Below are 18,215 nucleotides of genomic sequence, written 5' to 3' on the forward strand. Positions count from 1 at the left end.
ATAAATGTGAAAAGTATAGTTTAAAAGGGAGAGTATTATATAAAAACTTGAGAGAGTTCAATCAGTTGAGGTTTGGGCAATATAGTGGATGCACATCATACAACAATTGGACAAGCAAGGCACCAAAAGTGCCAATCCTCTACAGCAGGGGTCGGCAACCTATGACACGCGTGTCAGCACTGGCAAGCGAAGGGTTAACCAGTGACACGCGAGGGCATGGCAAAAAAAAAAAAAAAAAAAAATGCGTGTTGTTTATTGTCGGTTGTAACTTTATCAGTTGCTGAAGCGCCCCATCTTGTGGCCGTTTTATTTATTGGTTCTAAAACAGTAGAAGAAAAATGCAAATAGGAAGTTCTTCAAATGTGATTCAATGTGTTACATGGCAGCTCCACACTCACAACTTGAGTGGCATTTGTGTTCTTTAGAGCAACGTCTGTGAGTATTTTGTTGTCAAATTGAGAATTACACTCTTTATATTGTCTTTAGGTTGCATGTTTGAGGGGAAATTTGTTTGATATTTCTAATTAAGAACTACTGAATACAGGCTAATTGTGCTTGCATATATGGATGGCATTTTTGTTATTTGCAGCATTGTTGCTGATTGCGTGTATTTTTTCATTGTTTTAGTTTCACAAAAAAGAAAAGAGACACATAAAGGATTACTGAAAACATCCGGAGTGTGAACCTTTTCATGTTTAGCTGTTTGGATAGCGGAAGCGAGCCCATTTACAATGCGCCTTTTTTTTTTTTACCGGAAATTAAGGCATTTTCAGTTGCGCGCCCTGTTATTTAGGGGCTTTACGGGACCGCCCCTCTCACCCACTCTGCCTGTGGCGTTTTATGCGAGCAATAATGGATTTTGAGCACACCTCCAGCTCTTCCCCAATTTCTCGACTCCTGCGCTTGTCGGATTTTTTTCTCTGCGCGTTTAATTCAGCCCACGCTACTAACATGTCACGAAGCCGACCAATCAGAGAGCTGGCGGAAGTACACTGTGTTACCAATTGCACTTTTTGATAATTGCAACTCTGCACCATAGTGTGAAGTGGACAGGCGATTAACGTGGCTTGTTGTGGTCGATTCGCCCGGTGCTTACTTCAGAGAGGTGGTGATGTGTATAAAAACACAGTGACACGTTGGATGGTATTTTGCTGGAGACTTTTATTAACAAAACTAAAACCAGCATGGGACACAGCCACTTTTCATGGCGCTCTTCGCACAACTCTCTCTCAACCCCTTGCTCCCTGCCTCTCTTTTTCTTACGCTTAACTAGTAAGCTGGTCATACTGTAGGGGACAGCGGCCCCTTGGGGGTGCCGGTAACAACTTTTTGGCTGGTTACTTCCGCTTGCTCTGTGCATTATGCCTCGAGAGCGTTGTGTGTGTGTCGCACAACAAGTGTCAAACGCCACTACGAGACAAAACATGAAATTCATGGAAAACAGGGCCAGGGATCACATTAAGGTAGGCATCTTTTGTATTTGTTATATAAAATCTAAAATTGTGCGTAGAATTCACTGTTAGTGAACAAGACAAAGTAGTCGCCTGTTCTGACTTAGAAGGTTAAAACAGCCCGCTCTGTACTGTGAGAGACCTGCACTGAGAATCACGCTTGTTCCCCTTTTCTTGCTGGGTTGTGTGTGTGTGATATGTTTACATAAGATGATGCTCAAGTTTTGATATTTTCTACAATATACTTTTATTTTTTAGTTATTTGATAAAGAAGAATGGTAGTTGTAAGATTTCAACGTATGTTCATGTTGTTTTGTTTGGAGTAAAATTACAGCTCTGTTGGATATAAAAATTCGGATGTGCGTCATTAATCTGGGTGTGGCACACTGATTGACAAGAAAATTTGAAAGTGGCACGCCACACCAAAAAGGTTGCTGACCCCTGCTCTACAGGATTTAAGAAACTTCAACTGAATACAATCGTCCAAGGTGCAAAATCTGATGAAGCCAATGGCCTGTACTACAAAGCCAGTTTTCTGGCTTAGCAGGGTAACTTCGAGAAAAACTTCAGCACGTGCAGCATGATTTATTGGCTAAACGGGACTACAGAAGGTGGATATGTTGAAACCGGGGAATGTTGCCATGGCAACACATGCCACACTTTAAACCTGGCCGCCTCAGAGATAGAGCTTGCTTAACCCCAGGATTCCAATTAACCACGCTCTATTTAAACAGCACTCCTCCACAGACGTGTCCTCTTGACAATGACAGCGTACCTGGACGACTCATACAACATTGGCTCACGGATTGTGAGGTGCTCCCTTCAGAGGGCACGGGTTTTGGAGACCGCCAGAATCCGCTGGCGTACCTGGACGATTTTCTCCATGAAAGATAGATTTTCAGTTGAAGGAATTCGTTACCTGTGCTAGCTGATCGAGGCGGACATCACTAATGTAACCCGCCGAAGTCAGGCCATCACAACCGCGCAGATTGTGTGCCTGTCCTTGCGCTCTTTATATGTATTCCATCGGTGATGCTGAATATCTGAATAAGAACACTGTATGCTGTGCGATCCGTAAAGTTGTAGGACTGGGGTATGGAAACACTTCAAATTGATTGTTGAAAATGCTATACAGAGGCTTCGCTGAATGTAAACGAATGTGGAGCTTTGCTCTCATACAAGAAATATATTCATTCATTTTCCATCGTTATTTCGTTGTGTAAATGCATTTATAATCATAAAAATATGTAAACTATTTAGACATTGAAGAAACTTTCGTTTTTTTTCTGCCAACTTGAAGAGATTAAAATAAATGTCAAATCCAATGATAGAACAGACACACAAATATAAAAGATATGTTTATTGAATATTCATCTTACAGTCTTGTTTAACTGTGAGAATTCGTTACAAATGACAGGCTTTAATTTATTATCATTACTCATTGTCACAAATGTGATCACACATAACGCAAAGTTAATTGATCGGGCTCGGGCCGGGTAGGGCTGGATTATTTTAGGCCCAATCTAACCTCTACTCTGAAGATGTTCAAAGGACATACATATTCATAAAGTCAATGGGACTATTTCTTACAGTTAACGTACCAAATCTTATCATATTGTCCTGACAGCAGGCTTTATTTCTTTTCATGGACGTAATTAATCTGAAATATTGACGCATTCACAAATCACACAATCTGTAATTCGCTGCCAACAGACCAGTCGCGCTCTACCAGCTGAAGCGGTGTTGGACTTGATGCGGGTGGATTTTAATTCCTCATAACTCCACATGATTATCGCGCATTCCTCCTCCGTCAAGTAAGGCGACCGTGACATTGTCACAAGTAGTGTTTGACTCTGGTCTCCGCCCCCTTTTATGTGAACACGCAGTAACTCTGACTGGGTTGACACAGGTTCGACTAATCAACCTCATAATCAGCGTCGTAGCACCGATTGACCACAAACTACATAACCAGGTTTTGTCAACTCCGGTTACCCGCTGTTAAGCAGGATTACTTCTGGGGAGGTTGAACTCCGTTCGTAGTATAGGCCACAGCATGGATGACAGGCAAAACAGTCATTTGCCACTGCTTCAACACCAACACACACGTCTCTTTATAGATCCCAATCACCAACGACACACACACAATCACGTGATCGCTGTACTGTGCCGCCATATTGTCTGTCATCGTGTGTCCGTATTGTCAATGATCGTAGTTTCTGAAGGTGGATCCAATTGCAAATTATGGAAGCCCCGGTGCTTTCAGACGCTGTAAACTCATTAGATGAGTTGCATAAAAGCAGTTATTTGGAAAATCTTCGGTCGATCCAGTCACCAGATCCATATTAGATGCCTAAACCGATGTTTCCTTCCGTCCCGTGCGTCAGAGCTCGTCCTGAGACCACAAAATTTCCAATCATACTCCAGTTTATGTCACGATGAGGAGGCGGGTACCCAAAATCGGCACCGGCCTGAATATAAATCGACATTTGGTCAGCTGAGCATCAACGTTGTCACGAGTGTAAAATGAAACTTGATCGACAACGGGCCGGTGTGTGCCGAAAAATAGCTGCCCCGTGTGAAATGTCCCCCGACGGGAGCGCTTATTTATAACGCTTTATTGACTAAGTGATTTACAACTAAGATCAGTTTTAAATAATTAAATTACACAAAATATTAGTACTGTATTTTAGTAAAAAATCGTGGACTCGGCCAGATAACCATCTTTGAACAGAAATGTATTAGTCTACAGGTTTTCACGACCATATCCCAATGACAAACACACAGGTACGACATTTATTAGTTCAAGTAGAGTAAAATAATACATATTCACGGTACAAGAAAGTCGTTTCTGTGTGGGCGCTCCAGTCAGGGTGGACATTTCTGCAGGGCGGCTATTTTTCGGCACAGCACCTGTTGTTGCGCTCACCTTCTTACTGTGCGACCCTGGCGACGAGCTTTGTACTCTCCGTCTGATGATGTCTGCGACCATGTTGGCATCATATTGATGTTTTTGCCGCTGTCTGACGGCTTTCGAGATTTGCCCTTTTAACAATGGGCACACAGCAACTACTAAAATGATCGTTTATCGTCTCTGTTACTGCAACCAACCGCCACACATGCCTTCATCATTTTGATTAATCAATGTCAACGTTTGTCAGGAGGGATTTTGGGTTCATTTACTAGGCGGTGATTCCTTAGACAAGCAGCAAAACACGCATTAATAGGAGGAATGTACATAGCGGTAATATGTAAACCCGATGGGCTGACGGACAATATGGCGGCACCAGTCAGGGGGGCAGAGTCCTGTCATGTCACGTCATGTGATTGGGGTCTATCAGATCCTTCCGAGCGAATCTTTGACCATAAACTGAGCAGGTTTTTCGCAAGTGTAGGTTCTTGTGTGTTGTTTTAACCTACGACAGGAGGAAAAAAAAAAGTCTTAAATAGGATTATTATGTGAATTAGAATCATATTTTGAGACGATTCGACTATATACAACAATTTAGCAAAGCACAGACGACGAAAAATTCGTCTTTTAATCTGCCAGTTAGCCACGCCTACCATTATAGGGCTCGAGCGTCCCCAACAGGTGGATGACGTCAGCGGAGTCACGATTTCATCTGATTTAGTATGCAGCCCATTGAGGGGGAATTATTCACGAGGAAAATGCGACGAAAAGAGCCAAGAAATGTCATTGTTTCAGTCTCTCTACTCCAATATTTTTACAGGATATTTTTTATATCCAAGTATTGTCCCCCAATCGCTAAAATGGCTTGAGAAGGACCAGTCAGCCCGTTGAGGGGGAATTATTCAGAACGAGGAAAACGTGACGAAGAAAGCCGCAAAATGTCATTGTTTCATTCTCTCTAGTCCAATATTTTTACAGGATATTCTTTTTATCCAAGTAAAATGGCATGGTCATGACAAATAACAGTCTTGTGCGAAATGGAATATGAAATAATAAAAATGCATTTATTCAAGACGACATGACAAAATTATTCCATAATGGTCAAAACTGTCGACTTCACCTTTACTGTCGCACCTCCTGAACGATATTTTATGCCACCTAAATCGGGCTTATCTCATTTACCTTCCCCAGCTTTGGAGAATGTACACAAACCAAGAGGCGTGACAGCTAGCTGACATGCTAACCCGAACTGAGTGATGTTTAAAAGTCTTTGAAGTGGAAAATCACACATAACTAGCCTGGATCATTTCACATGACGACTGGGTTGTCAACTGTCTTCGCCGATCGGCAAACCGCCCGGCGGAGAGCAATTTACAGCTCTTTCCCCTGCTACTACGGACAGGAGAGCTCGCTGGGAAACACCTGGACAATGTTGCTAATGTGTATGAGGAGAGCTTTTTACATGCCCATTCATTTATTTAAAGAAAGTTTGCAGTGTTTACTTTGTAATCACTGTATTCGCGGCTATATTTAACTCAAAGTTGCAATTTCTGATCGGTTGGAAAATTTGACTGAACACCGGGCACAACAAGAGGGCAAAAGCCGAGTATAGACCCCACTCACCAAGGTCACACAATGACGTGTCGCTGTATCCGGCCGCCATATTGTCCAACATTGTTTATCCGTATTCTCAATGGTTTCAATTTGTCGTGCAATTTATAGTGCAATTCATGGAAGCCTCGGTGCTTTCAGACGCTGTAAACTCATTGGATGAGTTGCATAAAAGGCGTTATGTGGAAAAGCTTCAGTCTATCCATTCGCCAGATCCATATTTGATGCCTAAATCAATATTTTTCGACCCGGTCTTCGCCGTCTCTGCCTGACATCTGCTACCCTGATATGTACAACTATCTTGTCCACAGAAACCCAGCATATTCTCACGAAACTTTGAAAAACTTTAAGAGCAGCACTCTAAGCAACATTACCCTGTGTGACCCTTTACTTCCAATTTTTTAAAATTGCGACAATCAATAAAAAAAAAAGTTGATTGCGATGGCCGACGCTTCAAGGATAGATGGATATTGGACTATTTCTTCAATAAAATACGCAAAAACTGTCTGCCTCATTTGCAAAGAGACAGTCGTTGTTTTCAGAGTTCGATGTGACGCGATATTACCAAACAAGACACGCGTACATGTGCAACATTACAGGGAAGATACCCAGCGAGAAATTATAGCAACTTGAAGCTAGTTTAATTTCACAACAGCAGTATTTCGCAAGAGCCCGAGTGTCGAAAGAGAACGCCACAAAGGCGAGATTGTTGAAATTATGAATTAAAAAAATAATAAAGCAAATGTGACACAAAGAACAGCTTGCTCAAATTTGTTTAAATATATTGTTCTACGTAAATCAGCCAAGGTAGCCCCCCACATTTTTACCACACCAAATCTGGCCCCCTTTGCACAAAGTTTGGACACCCCTGTTTATCTGATAATCCGGAGACGAGGCCAGCTTCTTTCACTTGGTACCAGCTAAATAGTATTCAAAAAATAATGATGGCGGAAGAAATAAACATCTTGAATTTGAAACTGTATGTTGTCGGCGATTAGCCTCGCAATGATCTTAATTATGGTTGTCCGCCCAAAACTCTCTCAATACTAAATGCATCTTACCAGATACAAAATGACTACTACATAATCTGTAGTGATCTTTTGGTGTCCAGTTTTCTCGTCGAATTGCAGCAGTCCATCTCGCTCTCCTCTCCGGGTCTCTTGGAATACGGTAGAACTTCAAGTCTCTCCGTCTATCTTCTCTGTTACTACAACCAACTGCCACACTCGCCTTCACCATTTTGATTATTAATGTTAACGAGCAGAGAAAAACACGCCATAATAGGAGGAATTTACGTAGCGGTAATGCGTAAACACGACGAGCTGACGGACAATATGGCACGGAGGCGTGGTTGTGACGTCATGTGAGTGGGGTCGATAGTGCTCGCCCGGCAGGGGGATGTGTGACAAACCGCTGGTCGTCGGCGGAGTGGACAAGGAGCATGTCAGCCACAGAATGCAAGCCACCTCCGTATTAAAATGATCCCAGAATTTGACATAATATAAAACACGATGTTTACTCACTTCCTAGTAAGTCCCATGGTCCCACAGTAGTTGGGCTTGTTTTGGCCAATATCGACCGGTGAATGGGAGCCTTTTGAAACCCCAAAAAGGTGCACACGCCTCTCCCACATACAGTAAGATTTTTCTGCAGCCGTTTGGCTGGCGTGATGCGAAAAATAAACTGATTAATCCGCAAAATCAGCTGAATCCGTAGTCCTTCTTATACAACAGTACGACTGTATAGTGACGAGGACTCCTTCCTCCATACATGTCACAGCGCCCTCTTTTTCAACTCAAGACCGAAGCCGGAAGTCACTCATTTTCATGGCGCGGGATTAAAAAAACTAAATAAATATGGCAATCTCTTCCACAAACATCCAAGCGGTCCATTTCATTCAGAAGCGTAAAACACAGCATGTATTATGAAATAAACATGCTTTTTCGTGTCACAGGCACTTTAAGGTTTGCTTCTGAGCAAATCTTTGATCACAAACTGAGCAGGAAAACTGTTTTTCACCAGTGTGGGTTTTTGTGTGTGTTGTTAAGTCTCCCGACTGAATAATACATTTTCCACAAACTGAGCGGGAAAAGGGTTTTTCTACAGTGTGGATTCTTGTGTGTATTTTCAAGCTAATTTTTTGAGTGAATCTTTGACCACAAACTGTATAGGAAAAAAGGTTTTTCGCCAATGTGGGTTCTTTTGTGTTTTTTTAAGGTTTCTGTATGGGCCAATCCTTGACCACAAACGGAGCAGGAAAACTTATTCGCCAGTGTGCGTTTTTGTATGTTTTTTTAAGTGTTGCTGCTGAGTGAATCTTTGACCACATACTGAGCAGGGAAAAGGTCTTTCTCCAGTGTGGATTCTTGTGTGTATTTTTAAGCAATGTTTTTTTGTGAATCTTTGACGACAAACTGAGCAGGAAAAAGGCTTTTCGCCAGTGTGGGTTCTTGCATGTGTTGTTAAGTGTTGTTTTCGACGGAATCTTTGACCACAAACTGAGCAGGAAAAAGGTTTTTCGCCAGTGTGGGTTGTTGTGTGTTGTTTTAAAAGTTGCTTTCGAGCAAATCTTTGATCACAAACGGAGCAGGGAAAAGGTTTTTCTCCAGTGTGGATACTTGTGTGTAGTTTCAAGCTATTTTTTTGAGTGAATCTTTGACCACAAACTGAGCAGGAAAAAGGTTTTTCACCAGTGTGGGTTCTTGTATGTTGTTTTAAGACTTGCTTCCGAGCAAATCTTTGATCACATATCGAGCAGGAAAAAGGTTTTTCACCAGTGTGGGTTCTTGTGTGTCGTTTTAAGTGTTGCTTCCAACCAAATCTTTGATCACAAATCGAGCAAGAAAAAGGTTTTTCACCAGTGTGGGTTCTTGTGTGTCGTTGTAAGTGTTGCTTCCAAGCGAATCGTTGCTCACAAACTGAGCAGGAAAAAGGTTTTTCGCCAGTGTGGATTCTTGTGTGTTTTGTTAAGCCAACCGAATGAACAAAACTCTTTCCACAATCTGAGCAGACATAAGGTTTTTCACCAGTGTGGATCCTCATATGTCTTCGACAAATTTGCTTAGTAGCAAGGGTTTTTCCACACTGAAAGCATTTGCAGAGTTTGTCGTCACCGTGAGATGTCTTATGACCATCATCATTGTAAGGCGAGTGTGACGTGGCGCCATCTCTGTCTGATGAAGCAACATCAATGTCTGCTTGCAATCCTTCTGTTGAGCTGCTGCTACCCCCCTCTCTTGGAGGCTCCGCCCGTCTGCCTGCCTCACGCTGACCATCTTCACTCTTCAAGGGCTCACCAGTTAACCTGGTGATATGCTCCTCCTCTACCTCCTCTTTACCATATGGCAGCTCCTCCTCCTCTTTTTTGATTGGAAGTTGCTTCTGTTGATAGGGCTCCGGCTCCTCCTCCTCCTCTTTGATTCGTGGGAGCTCAACATCCTCTTTAACGCCAGGAGATTCTGTCTCAGCACCAATATATTTTCTGAAACCTGCAAGACACAAGAAAAAAACTGATATATTTATTGACCACCACTGTGTCATCGGCCAGTCTTTTCTTTGTGCAAAATTTGGAGAAGATGAGTACAGTGATCGAAAATTCGGCGCCGAAAACTATCGGCCAAAAATGCAATTTATCATTGAATTGTGTGTAGAACCTTAGTCCTATTGTGATGTCATTAAAACACGGCGAGAAGCAACATGCTGGCTGACGCCGTCTTGCAAAAAACGCCTGGCTCACAGCCAACATGTCCGCGGTTTTGAAGTACTTTCAGGTGTCAAACAATGGTGTTTTCGTAGACGATGAGGACAACAAAAACATTTCGTTCACGGACATTTTTTGTCATGGCGATGACGAGCTAAAACATCTTTGATGACCTTAACGTGACGAAAAGATTGCAAATTTATGTCTGACGAGACGACAACATGAAACAGCCATCGTACCAGTCATATGGTGACAATGCGTGACATTTGATAGTTGTGCACGTAGTTTTTCTTTTTGGATTCACCAAGCTGGTGTTAAAAGTCCGCACAAGTTGATTCGGTCTTCACATTTTTTCCTCCCGAGTTTTTGGTTTCCGGAAACGTATGAAGAAAACATTCTTCATGTGTCGTAATGTCTAGAGTCGTTTCTACAAGTTCCAAAAAAGCAATGCGTGATCGGCATGTTCGTTTTTGAAGGATTACCAGCGAAAAGTAGCACAAATTACGTTGTGTCTATGCGAGGGCGGGTCTATAATGTCCCACTTCGGCTTTACTTCCACTTTACGATGCGATGTCACGATCTAAAAACAGCCTGCGTGCGGTACGCCATTGGAATTGTAAATGCATCCCTCTCCCCCCATCCAGATCCCTGAGATCAAAATGCCTAAAGACAAAAAGAAGAACAACAGGATACAGCGTCCACAGTGTCCAAATACAAGCCAGACTCGTTGGAACAATGTGCCAAAGAAAATACGCTTTCTCTTTGGATTGGGCTTACCGGGCTACCTGCTTCCACAGGTGAGTTACTGCAGTGCAATTCAACTTGGACTTGTTCTGATTGGGCCAGGAGTTGGTTATTAGTTTTGTGTTGTTCTACAGTTATCAGGGTTTGGCCTATTTTAATTTTCAACCATGTTATGTATGCTTCCTAAAGTTCCTTAGAAATTGTAACCGACATATGACTTGTACAACACTGTACAGCAGGATTTTTTTTTTTTTTTCGTGCATTCATTGTGTAAATTTCACCTAAATAAAGCTAGTGTTGTGAATTTATGTGTTTACTTGACCGTCAATGTTCATTCGAAATTGTTGGCAACCTTTAAATACCTGTGCCGTTCAGCTGATTGACACGGCCGATTGGTCTGAACAGTTTTAATGTATCACATGGGAGTATGACATACTCCCATTGTGATCATTCAAAGTGCCTCGTTTATTAGGAGAAAGCAGTGAATAGGAAGGGGGAATGGGGGGACAGAGGAAGAGAAAGAGAGAGACAGAAGATGCACAAACAACAACAAGAAATACATTGAACGCCTGCACCAACTATAAATTGCTGGTGCTATCGTTAGCTAGTTGTATTTCCGGTTGACACCATGTAGTAGGCTGTATAGGGAATGGGACGTACTACGTCATTGTTTGGACGCGCCTCCATGCTGGCAATATGATTCACTTCCGGGTCGGCAGACTCAATGCGGATTGTAACGTGTGGTCGTGCTAAGCTAACTCTTTCGGTGTTTTAGAAAGAAATTATGGGTGTGTATTGTGTTACCGGGTGCAACAGCTTCTCCTACGACTAAAAAAAGGGCGAGGAAAACTGGACTCACTTTTCACCGTTTTCCTGCATGGAGGACCAAATATCAGATCACGAAGGCACGACTGATGGCTGGATTGCAGCGGTTCGTCGGAAAAGCATTTCTTATGATCATATTTCTGCTGGAATGAGAGTATTCCCCTCATCTCTACTCTTGTAAGTTGAACGATTTATCCGTTTTGGTTTCAATACGATTTTGTTGTTGTTGTTTTTTTTACTGTTGTGTAAATCTGCCTCGGTAGCAATGCTAACCTACTCCTCCTCCTCACCTACCTGTTGTGTTACTAGGAAAACCTGCATATGAAATGCTGACAACACATCCCGATTGGTCACCATATCTCTTCTTGGGTTATTCTGAGGTCAAGCGCACCACATCGGAGCGTTATGAGAGGTTGGAAAGGCGAAGAGTGCACGCTGAAACTTCAGTTTGCTCTGCTCTTACAAACACGATCCCAAGTGTTGTTGTGAAAAGTCAATAAAATATGAATACCAAAACATGACTTGAACAACTTCTTGACAAACTGTAACTGCTTGTTGTTTACTTCAGGTCTTCATAATAAACAGGTGTAATAATTACAAAGTCAGGTGACTTAATTTTGTTATTCTATTTGGAATATGCATTGACAATTTTTGGACAGTGTTGTAGACAAGAACTGGGACTGATAAGTTGCAATAGATTTATTTCAAGTAATGCAATTTCTCCAATACGATAATTTAATTGACAGTTTAAAATCTTTAAATTAGTGCAAACAAGGCCCACCCTCTGACGGTGGCAGCAAATATTATATAATTATAAGTAATACACAAATACAAGATCACAATAAACGTGTCTTTGTCAAAGCAGTTTAAAACACTATTTACTGGCCTTGGGTAAATTGCCAGACAGGATAAATATGTGCTTTAAAGTTCTTGCATTTCCATTTTAAGTATTGCAAGTACTAGTCTCCAACACAGTATTTGAACTGACAGTTTAAAATCCTTTTAGTACAAAATGGCCCACACTCTGGCAGGGGGCAGCAAATATTATAATACATAATACATTATAAAAAGCTATATACTATATAAATACAAGATCACAACAAAACCTGTATTTTTTCAAAGCAGTTAAAAAACATCCAGTGGCCTTAGGTAAATAAAGGTGTATAAATATGTACTTTACAGTTCTTGCATTTCTATTTTAGGTATTGCAACTTTTCCAACACTATTTGAATTGACAGTTTAAAATCCTTTTAGTACAAAATGGCCCACACTCTGGCAGGGGGCAGCAAATATTATAATACATAATAAATTATAAAAAGCTATATACTATATAAATACAAGATCACAACAAAACCTGTATTTTTTCAAAGCAGTTAAAAAAACATCCAGTGGCCTTAGGTAAATAAAGGTGTATAAATATGTACTTTACAGTTCTTGCATTTCTATTTTAGGTATTGCAACTTTTCCAACACTATTTGAATTGACAGTCTAAAGTCTCCATAAGTGCAAATAAGAATATTATAATTTAAAAATAATAATAGAATATATAAATTCAACATTACAATGAAACGTGTCTTTGTCAAAGTGGTTTAAAAAAAAAAAAAATAATAATAATAATAATACGTCACTGGCCATAATTAAATAGCCAGGCAGAATAAATATGTGCATTACAGTTCTTGCATTTTCACAAGTTAAAAGCCCGCAGTTCATCGACGAGAAGGGCAGACCCAGATGGCGTCTGCAGCAGGGGCTTGTTTGAGTCCGACACAGGACAAATGGAACCACTCCATTGAACAAATGTTCTTTGTCAAATGATCCAAGAAGAGAGATGGTGACCAATCGGGATGTGTTGTCAGCAGGTTTACCTAGGAACACAACAGGTAGGTGAGTCGCATTGCTACCGAGGCAGATTTACACAACGATGTAAAAAAAGAAAAACGTATTGAAACCAAAAGTGGATAAATCGTTCAACTTACAAGAGTAGAGATGACAGGAACACGCTCTCATTCCAGCAGAAATATGATCATAAGAAATGCTTTTCCGACGAACCGCTGCAATCCAGCCATCCGTCGTACCTTCGTGATCTGATATTTGGTCCTCCATGCAGGAAAACGGTGAAAAGTGAGTCCATTTTTCCTAACCCCTTTTTTTGTCGTAGGAGACGCTGTTGCACCCGGTAACGCAACAATAAGCACCCATATTTTCTTTCTAAAACACCGAAAGAGTTAGCATAGCACTACCACACGTTACAATCCGCATTGACTCTGCCGAACCGGAAGTAAATCATATTGCCAGCATGGAGGCGCGTCCAAACAGTGACGTAGTACGTCCCATTCCCTATTGGCTGAGCCAAAATTGTGTTGGTTCGTTCCACTGAAATGGATCTACGTGACCTCTGCATTGTAATTTACATACGTTGCTAATTACTACCAAAAAAAAAGTTCTACTCACGGTTTCCAGTCATTTTTTAGTAATTAGCGTTTTCGTGTCGGTCTTTTTTTCCCCCGTGGCGCAGTGATATTGATACGGCGGAGTCGTATCGTCAGTGTGTGAAGCCATTTTAGGTCACGTGCACCAATAGGAGACGAGGACTGTTGCTATGCGCTTCGATAAACAAACAATATGGCGGCGACCGTGCCAAGCTACAACACGAGCGAAGATGAACCAAAGATAAGAAAACCGCATTCGGAATTTAGTCAAAAGGCATCGAAACGATGCTATATGCATCTCTCAACTGTCCAAGGGCGAAAAAGGGCAGGAATTTGGAAAAAACGTGCAGAGCCCGCGTGGTTGCGTCAGACAATGGCTTTCTTCCCAGGCTCCGTCAAAGGATCTTGCTGAAAATGCGTCGACTGGGATTTTTAACGACATTCACTACAGGTAAGCCACACGCACGCCTTTACTACAAGGTTAATTGTTATTAACTTATGCTAAAAAAAATCTTATTTAAACTAGTGTCGTAACGATACCATTTTTTAGCCCAGATATCAACACAACTTTGTTATAAAATGTATATAGGGTACAGTGTGTCGAAAGTGAATCCAGTAGAACTTTTTATTGCATACCAGTTATGGGTGACAATGGCTAAATAAACCTTTTGGCTCAAGAACATCAAGCTGTAGTCAATAAAAGCCCTGATACTGACGTGGCAGTGATTGCTGTTAGTCTGCAGATAGATTTACAGTGTAAATTGCATTTTTTCACAGGAGGAGGCAACAGAACGAGGACTGACGTCTCTAAGGTCTCTGCAGCTCCTGGCACTAGTGTGTGTTCAGCACTCATTGGCATCCATACATTCACAGGTTGTGACTCTGCTTGTGCCTTTCATGGCAAAGGCAAAAAAAACCTTTTCTTTTGCACGTCATAAAAAAGAATACCTGACTGGGTTTGCAAAGCTGGGCAGCAGTTTTAAACTGGACCTACAAACATTTAACACGTTGTGTAAATACGTGTGCCACCTGTTTTGCCAGTCATGTGCCAAAAATGATGCCAAATGCAGATCTTTCTGTATGGCCTCGTCAGTCTTGCCAGAACATTCTATTCCCCCCAAAACTGATGCTCTGTACCAACATTGCAGGACAGCAGACTATCAAGCAGCAATTATGAAACGTTGTCTGACAGTTAAAATGTGTGCCCCTTCACCCATTGGGAATGGGTGGGACATTGAGGATGGGCAGTTGGCAGTGACATGGATGACTAAAAATCCTGCCCGATACTGTTTTGCAAGTAGTCAACTGTAGTTGAAAGGCAACCAATTGTGACATGGGAAGATGTTCCTGTATGTCTGCAAAACTTTCTTGTACTGATTTATATCTGTGCCAAGCATGTGAGAATGTTTCCAAAGAAACAGAAGACACTTGGATGGGATGATGACTTTGAGTAAAGCGATTTTGAGGAGTAATGTTGTCATGTACAGTTTTACTATTCTTTTATTTCTATTTTTTTCATTCGTTTTTCAATATTTCTATAGTACGAGATACTTCCATGTTTAAATAAATGTGTACCAACAGTACTATACTTGAATGATTCCAACCTTTTGTGTATATACAGTGTGATTAAAAAAGGCTGTGCCAAAATCAAAATGCCATGTCAAAAACGAAAAACATAAAAAAAAAATAAAAACTACCTTGGACAGATGTAGGAAGTAACTAAGTTTAATTTCATGTTTTCATAGTACTCAAATATGGCCATCACCAGCAGCATGGACAACATCAAGTTGACATGAGAATTCCTCCCTCCCGCGTTGATTGCGTCTGTTATGTAATCTTTCATGTCATCAATATTCGCTGGAAGTGGTGGAACATACACTTAGTGTATAACATACGTTATGTGCCATAAAGATGGATAACGAACTTTGTCTTTAACATACCAACACGTCCAGCAAGTACTGATGATGTGAAATATCGAACAACAGTCGCAATCAAGACAATAACTGCGACATGCACACGTTTGAGAGGAATTCTCATCGTGGCTTGATTTTGTCCGTGCTGCTGGGTGTGCTCACATTTGAGCACTTGTGAAACATGAAATAAAACTTGGAAGTTATCTTCAACATGTGTCCATCACTTTTTTTGTGATGTCTTTCATTTTTTAAGTATCACCTTATGATTTTGGCACATTATATTTTTGATCACCCTTTAATTTTTTTGTCTTATTCCATTTTTGCCATGATTCACATCTAGGAGGGTGTGGTAGCAATTGGGTTGATTTTCAGCTATTTATGATCATGGCGTGCATTTTTTTATTTTATATATTTCATTGCATAGTAGGTTGTGATATTTTTAATATGACACATAAGCCTTTAGCTTAATTCAATATATATTTCATTGTGCTGGGTGCAAATCATTAATGTTGAAGTGTTTCCTTCAAGAAATTAGCTACATTTCTCATTCTGAATTCACCTATGTGTATACTAAGGCACCAATACTTGTTTCAAATGTTTGGTAGATGTGTTTATGACATTTGATAAAGATTTTGTGTTGCCAGAATTAATATAACACTTAAAACAAGCAAAAACAGCAACACTAGATCTGTATTTTTGTGTATTCACATCAGGATACATTTCTGGCTGGTGACTAAGTTAGGAGGGTATTGGCTTTGAAAAAATCAATTTTCTAAGCACTTTTTCCATGGTCCCAATAAAGCCATATTTCCACAAGCTTGTCCATTCGCAGCACTTCCTGGTCAACTCTAATCTTTTAATGGACGACGGTCTCACAGAAGAAGTTGTAGCTGTCAGTGAAGGGTGTTTCAGTTCGAAAAACACGCACACACACATAAACCATGTGAGAACTGTTTCATCCATATCATATTTACATAATCTTCCAATCCAAATTATATAGGCTTGTCTATTCTGCCATTTTTTCCTGAATAAAATTATCAAATAGGTTTTTGGAACTACGGTTAAACAGACTAAATACTATGTTATTTGTCAATCTAAACTTTTTGCTCAAAGTTAACAATCTAACATCATAATAATGACCGCTACAGCCCAGAACTCACATTGCAAGTCTTAACTTCATATGTGATCTGACCAGAAGCCCCCAACTCCCATAGTTATTCACAACAAAAGGCGTGTGTGTGGCTTACCTGTAGTCAATGTCGTTAAAAATCCCAGTCGACGCATTTTCAGCAAGATCCTTCGACGGAGCCTGGGAAGAAAGCCATTGTCTGACGCAACCACGCGAGCTCTGCACGTTTTTTCCAAATTCCTGCCCTTTTTCGCCCTTGGACAGTTGAGAGATGCATATAGCATCGTTTCGATGCCTTTTGACTAAATTCCGAATGCGGTTTTCTTATCTTTGGTTCATCTTCGCTCGTGTCGTAGCTTGGCACGGTCGCCGCCATATTGTTTGTTTATCGAAGCGCATAGCAACAGTCCTCGTCTCCTATTGGTGCACGTGACCTAAAATGGCTTCACACACTGACGATACGACTCCGCCGTATCAATATCACTGCGCCACGGGGGAAAAAAAGACCGACACGAAAACGCTAATTACTAAAAAATGACTGGAAACCGTGAGTAGAACTTTTTTTTTGGTAGTAATTAGCAACGTATGTAAATTACAATGCAGAGATCATGTAGATCCATTTCAGTGGAACGAAATCCATTTTCTAAGCACTTTTTCCATGGTGCCAATACAGCCTATAGGGGGCATAATGAACAAAGCTGGGGCTGGAGGCGGTGGCTCGCCTCGAATCTGACCGTCAGCTCGATCCCCAGATCCAACTATGAGCTTTTTAACCGCAGCAACTTTAAGATACGCTATTGGAGCTTTAATTACAGAGGACAGCGGGATAAAGGCCGTCTGGATGCCGCCGAGGGTCTCTGTAATGTCGGGTGAAAGTTTGGAAAAGCTCCCTTAAGCTCTGCTGTCCGATAACACATTCCTTGTATGCTCAACCTTCATTAATATTTTTCTAATTACTTTATAAATTGTGATTTATTGACCTGTTTCGCACATGCGCCAATCGTTTTCGATAAAACAAGAAATGGAATCATGTTGCCCCGCTTTTAATGTTTCGTACATTAGTTACAAAAATAGTACAAAAATCCTCTCAGGCTTACATAAACTAATAGTTCAGTATCAAGTTAACAGTTAAAAACAGTAAATAAAATACTCAAGTCCCCATTCTGTATAAGCAGCTTTAAACTACATATAATTTATTGTTGTGAATTAACCGTTTAGGTTGTTAAAATTCCTCCCATTATTCCATAATTTCCCTTCTGTCTACTTTCGACATGTCGAAGTTTTAAAACTGTTTCATCATTTAAAGATATATTCAAGACTTTGACGATTTAAGAGTATTTTAGATAAAAAGTTAATTAGGTTTGCAACAACACAGCCTTCCTGAGAAGTCTACTGCTTTAAGATGGCGGCTGTTTACCAACGCCGGCGAGTCTGTAATTTCGCATCTACTTCTAACATACATCTGATATCCACTGTAGCATTATGTGGGCGAAGTTTGTAGCAAC

The 18,215-nt window shown here is 40.9% G+C and overlaps 1 protein-coding gene and 1 long non-coding RNA gene across 2 annotated transcripts in view; both read right to left on the bottom strand.

The window, feature by feature from the left end:
* Window positions 1–2,814: 2,814 nt before the first annotated feature.
* Window positions 2,815–18,215, bottom strand: part of LOC130928555 (zinc finger protein OZF-like) — a 31,586-nt gene continuing 16,185 nt past the window's right edge. Inside the window, exon 3 of the mRNA XM_057855253.1 lies at window positions 2,815–9,458. Coding sequence (XP_057711236.1) covers window positions 8,233–9,458 — 1,226 coding nt within the window. The 3' untranslated portion in view covers window positions 2,815–8,232. The remainder of the gene's footprint in view (window positions 9,459–18,215) is intronic.
* On the bottom strand, window positions 11,457–16,871 carry LOC130928571 (uncharacterized). Its single transcript, XR_009066714.1, has 2 exons — window positions 13,216–16,871; window positions 11,457–13,104 (listed from the first exon to the last, which is right to left on the bottom strand). It is a non-coding gene; the product is annotated as an uncharacterized LOC130928571 (long non-coding RNA).

This window comes from Corythoichthys intestinalis, chromosome 13 (assembly GCF_030265065.1).
Source record: "Corythoichthys intestinalis isolate RoL2023-P3 chromosome 13, ASM3026506v1, whole genome shotgun sequence".
NCBI lineage: Eukaryota > Metazoa > Chordata > Actinopteri > Syngnathiformes > Syngnathidae > Corythoichthys > Corythoichthys intestinalis.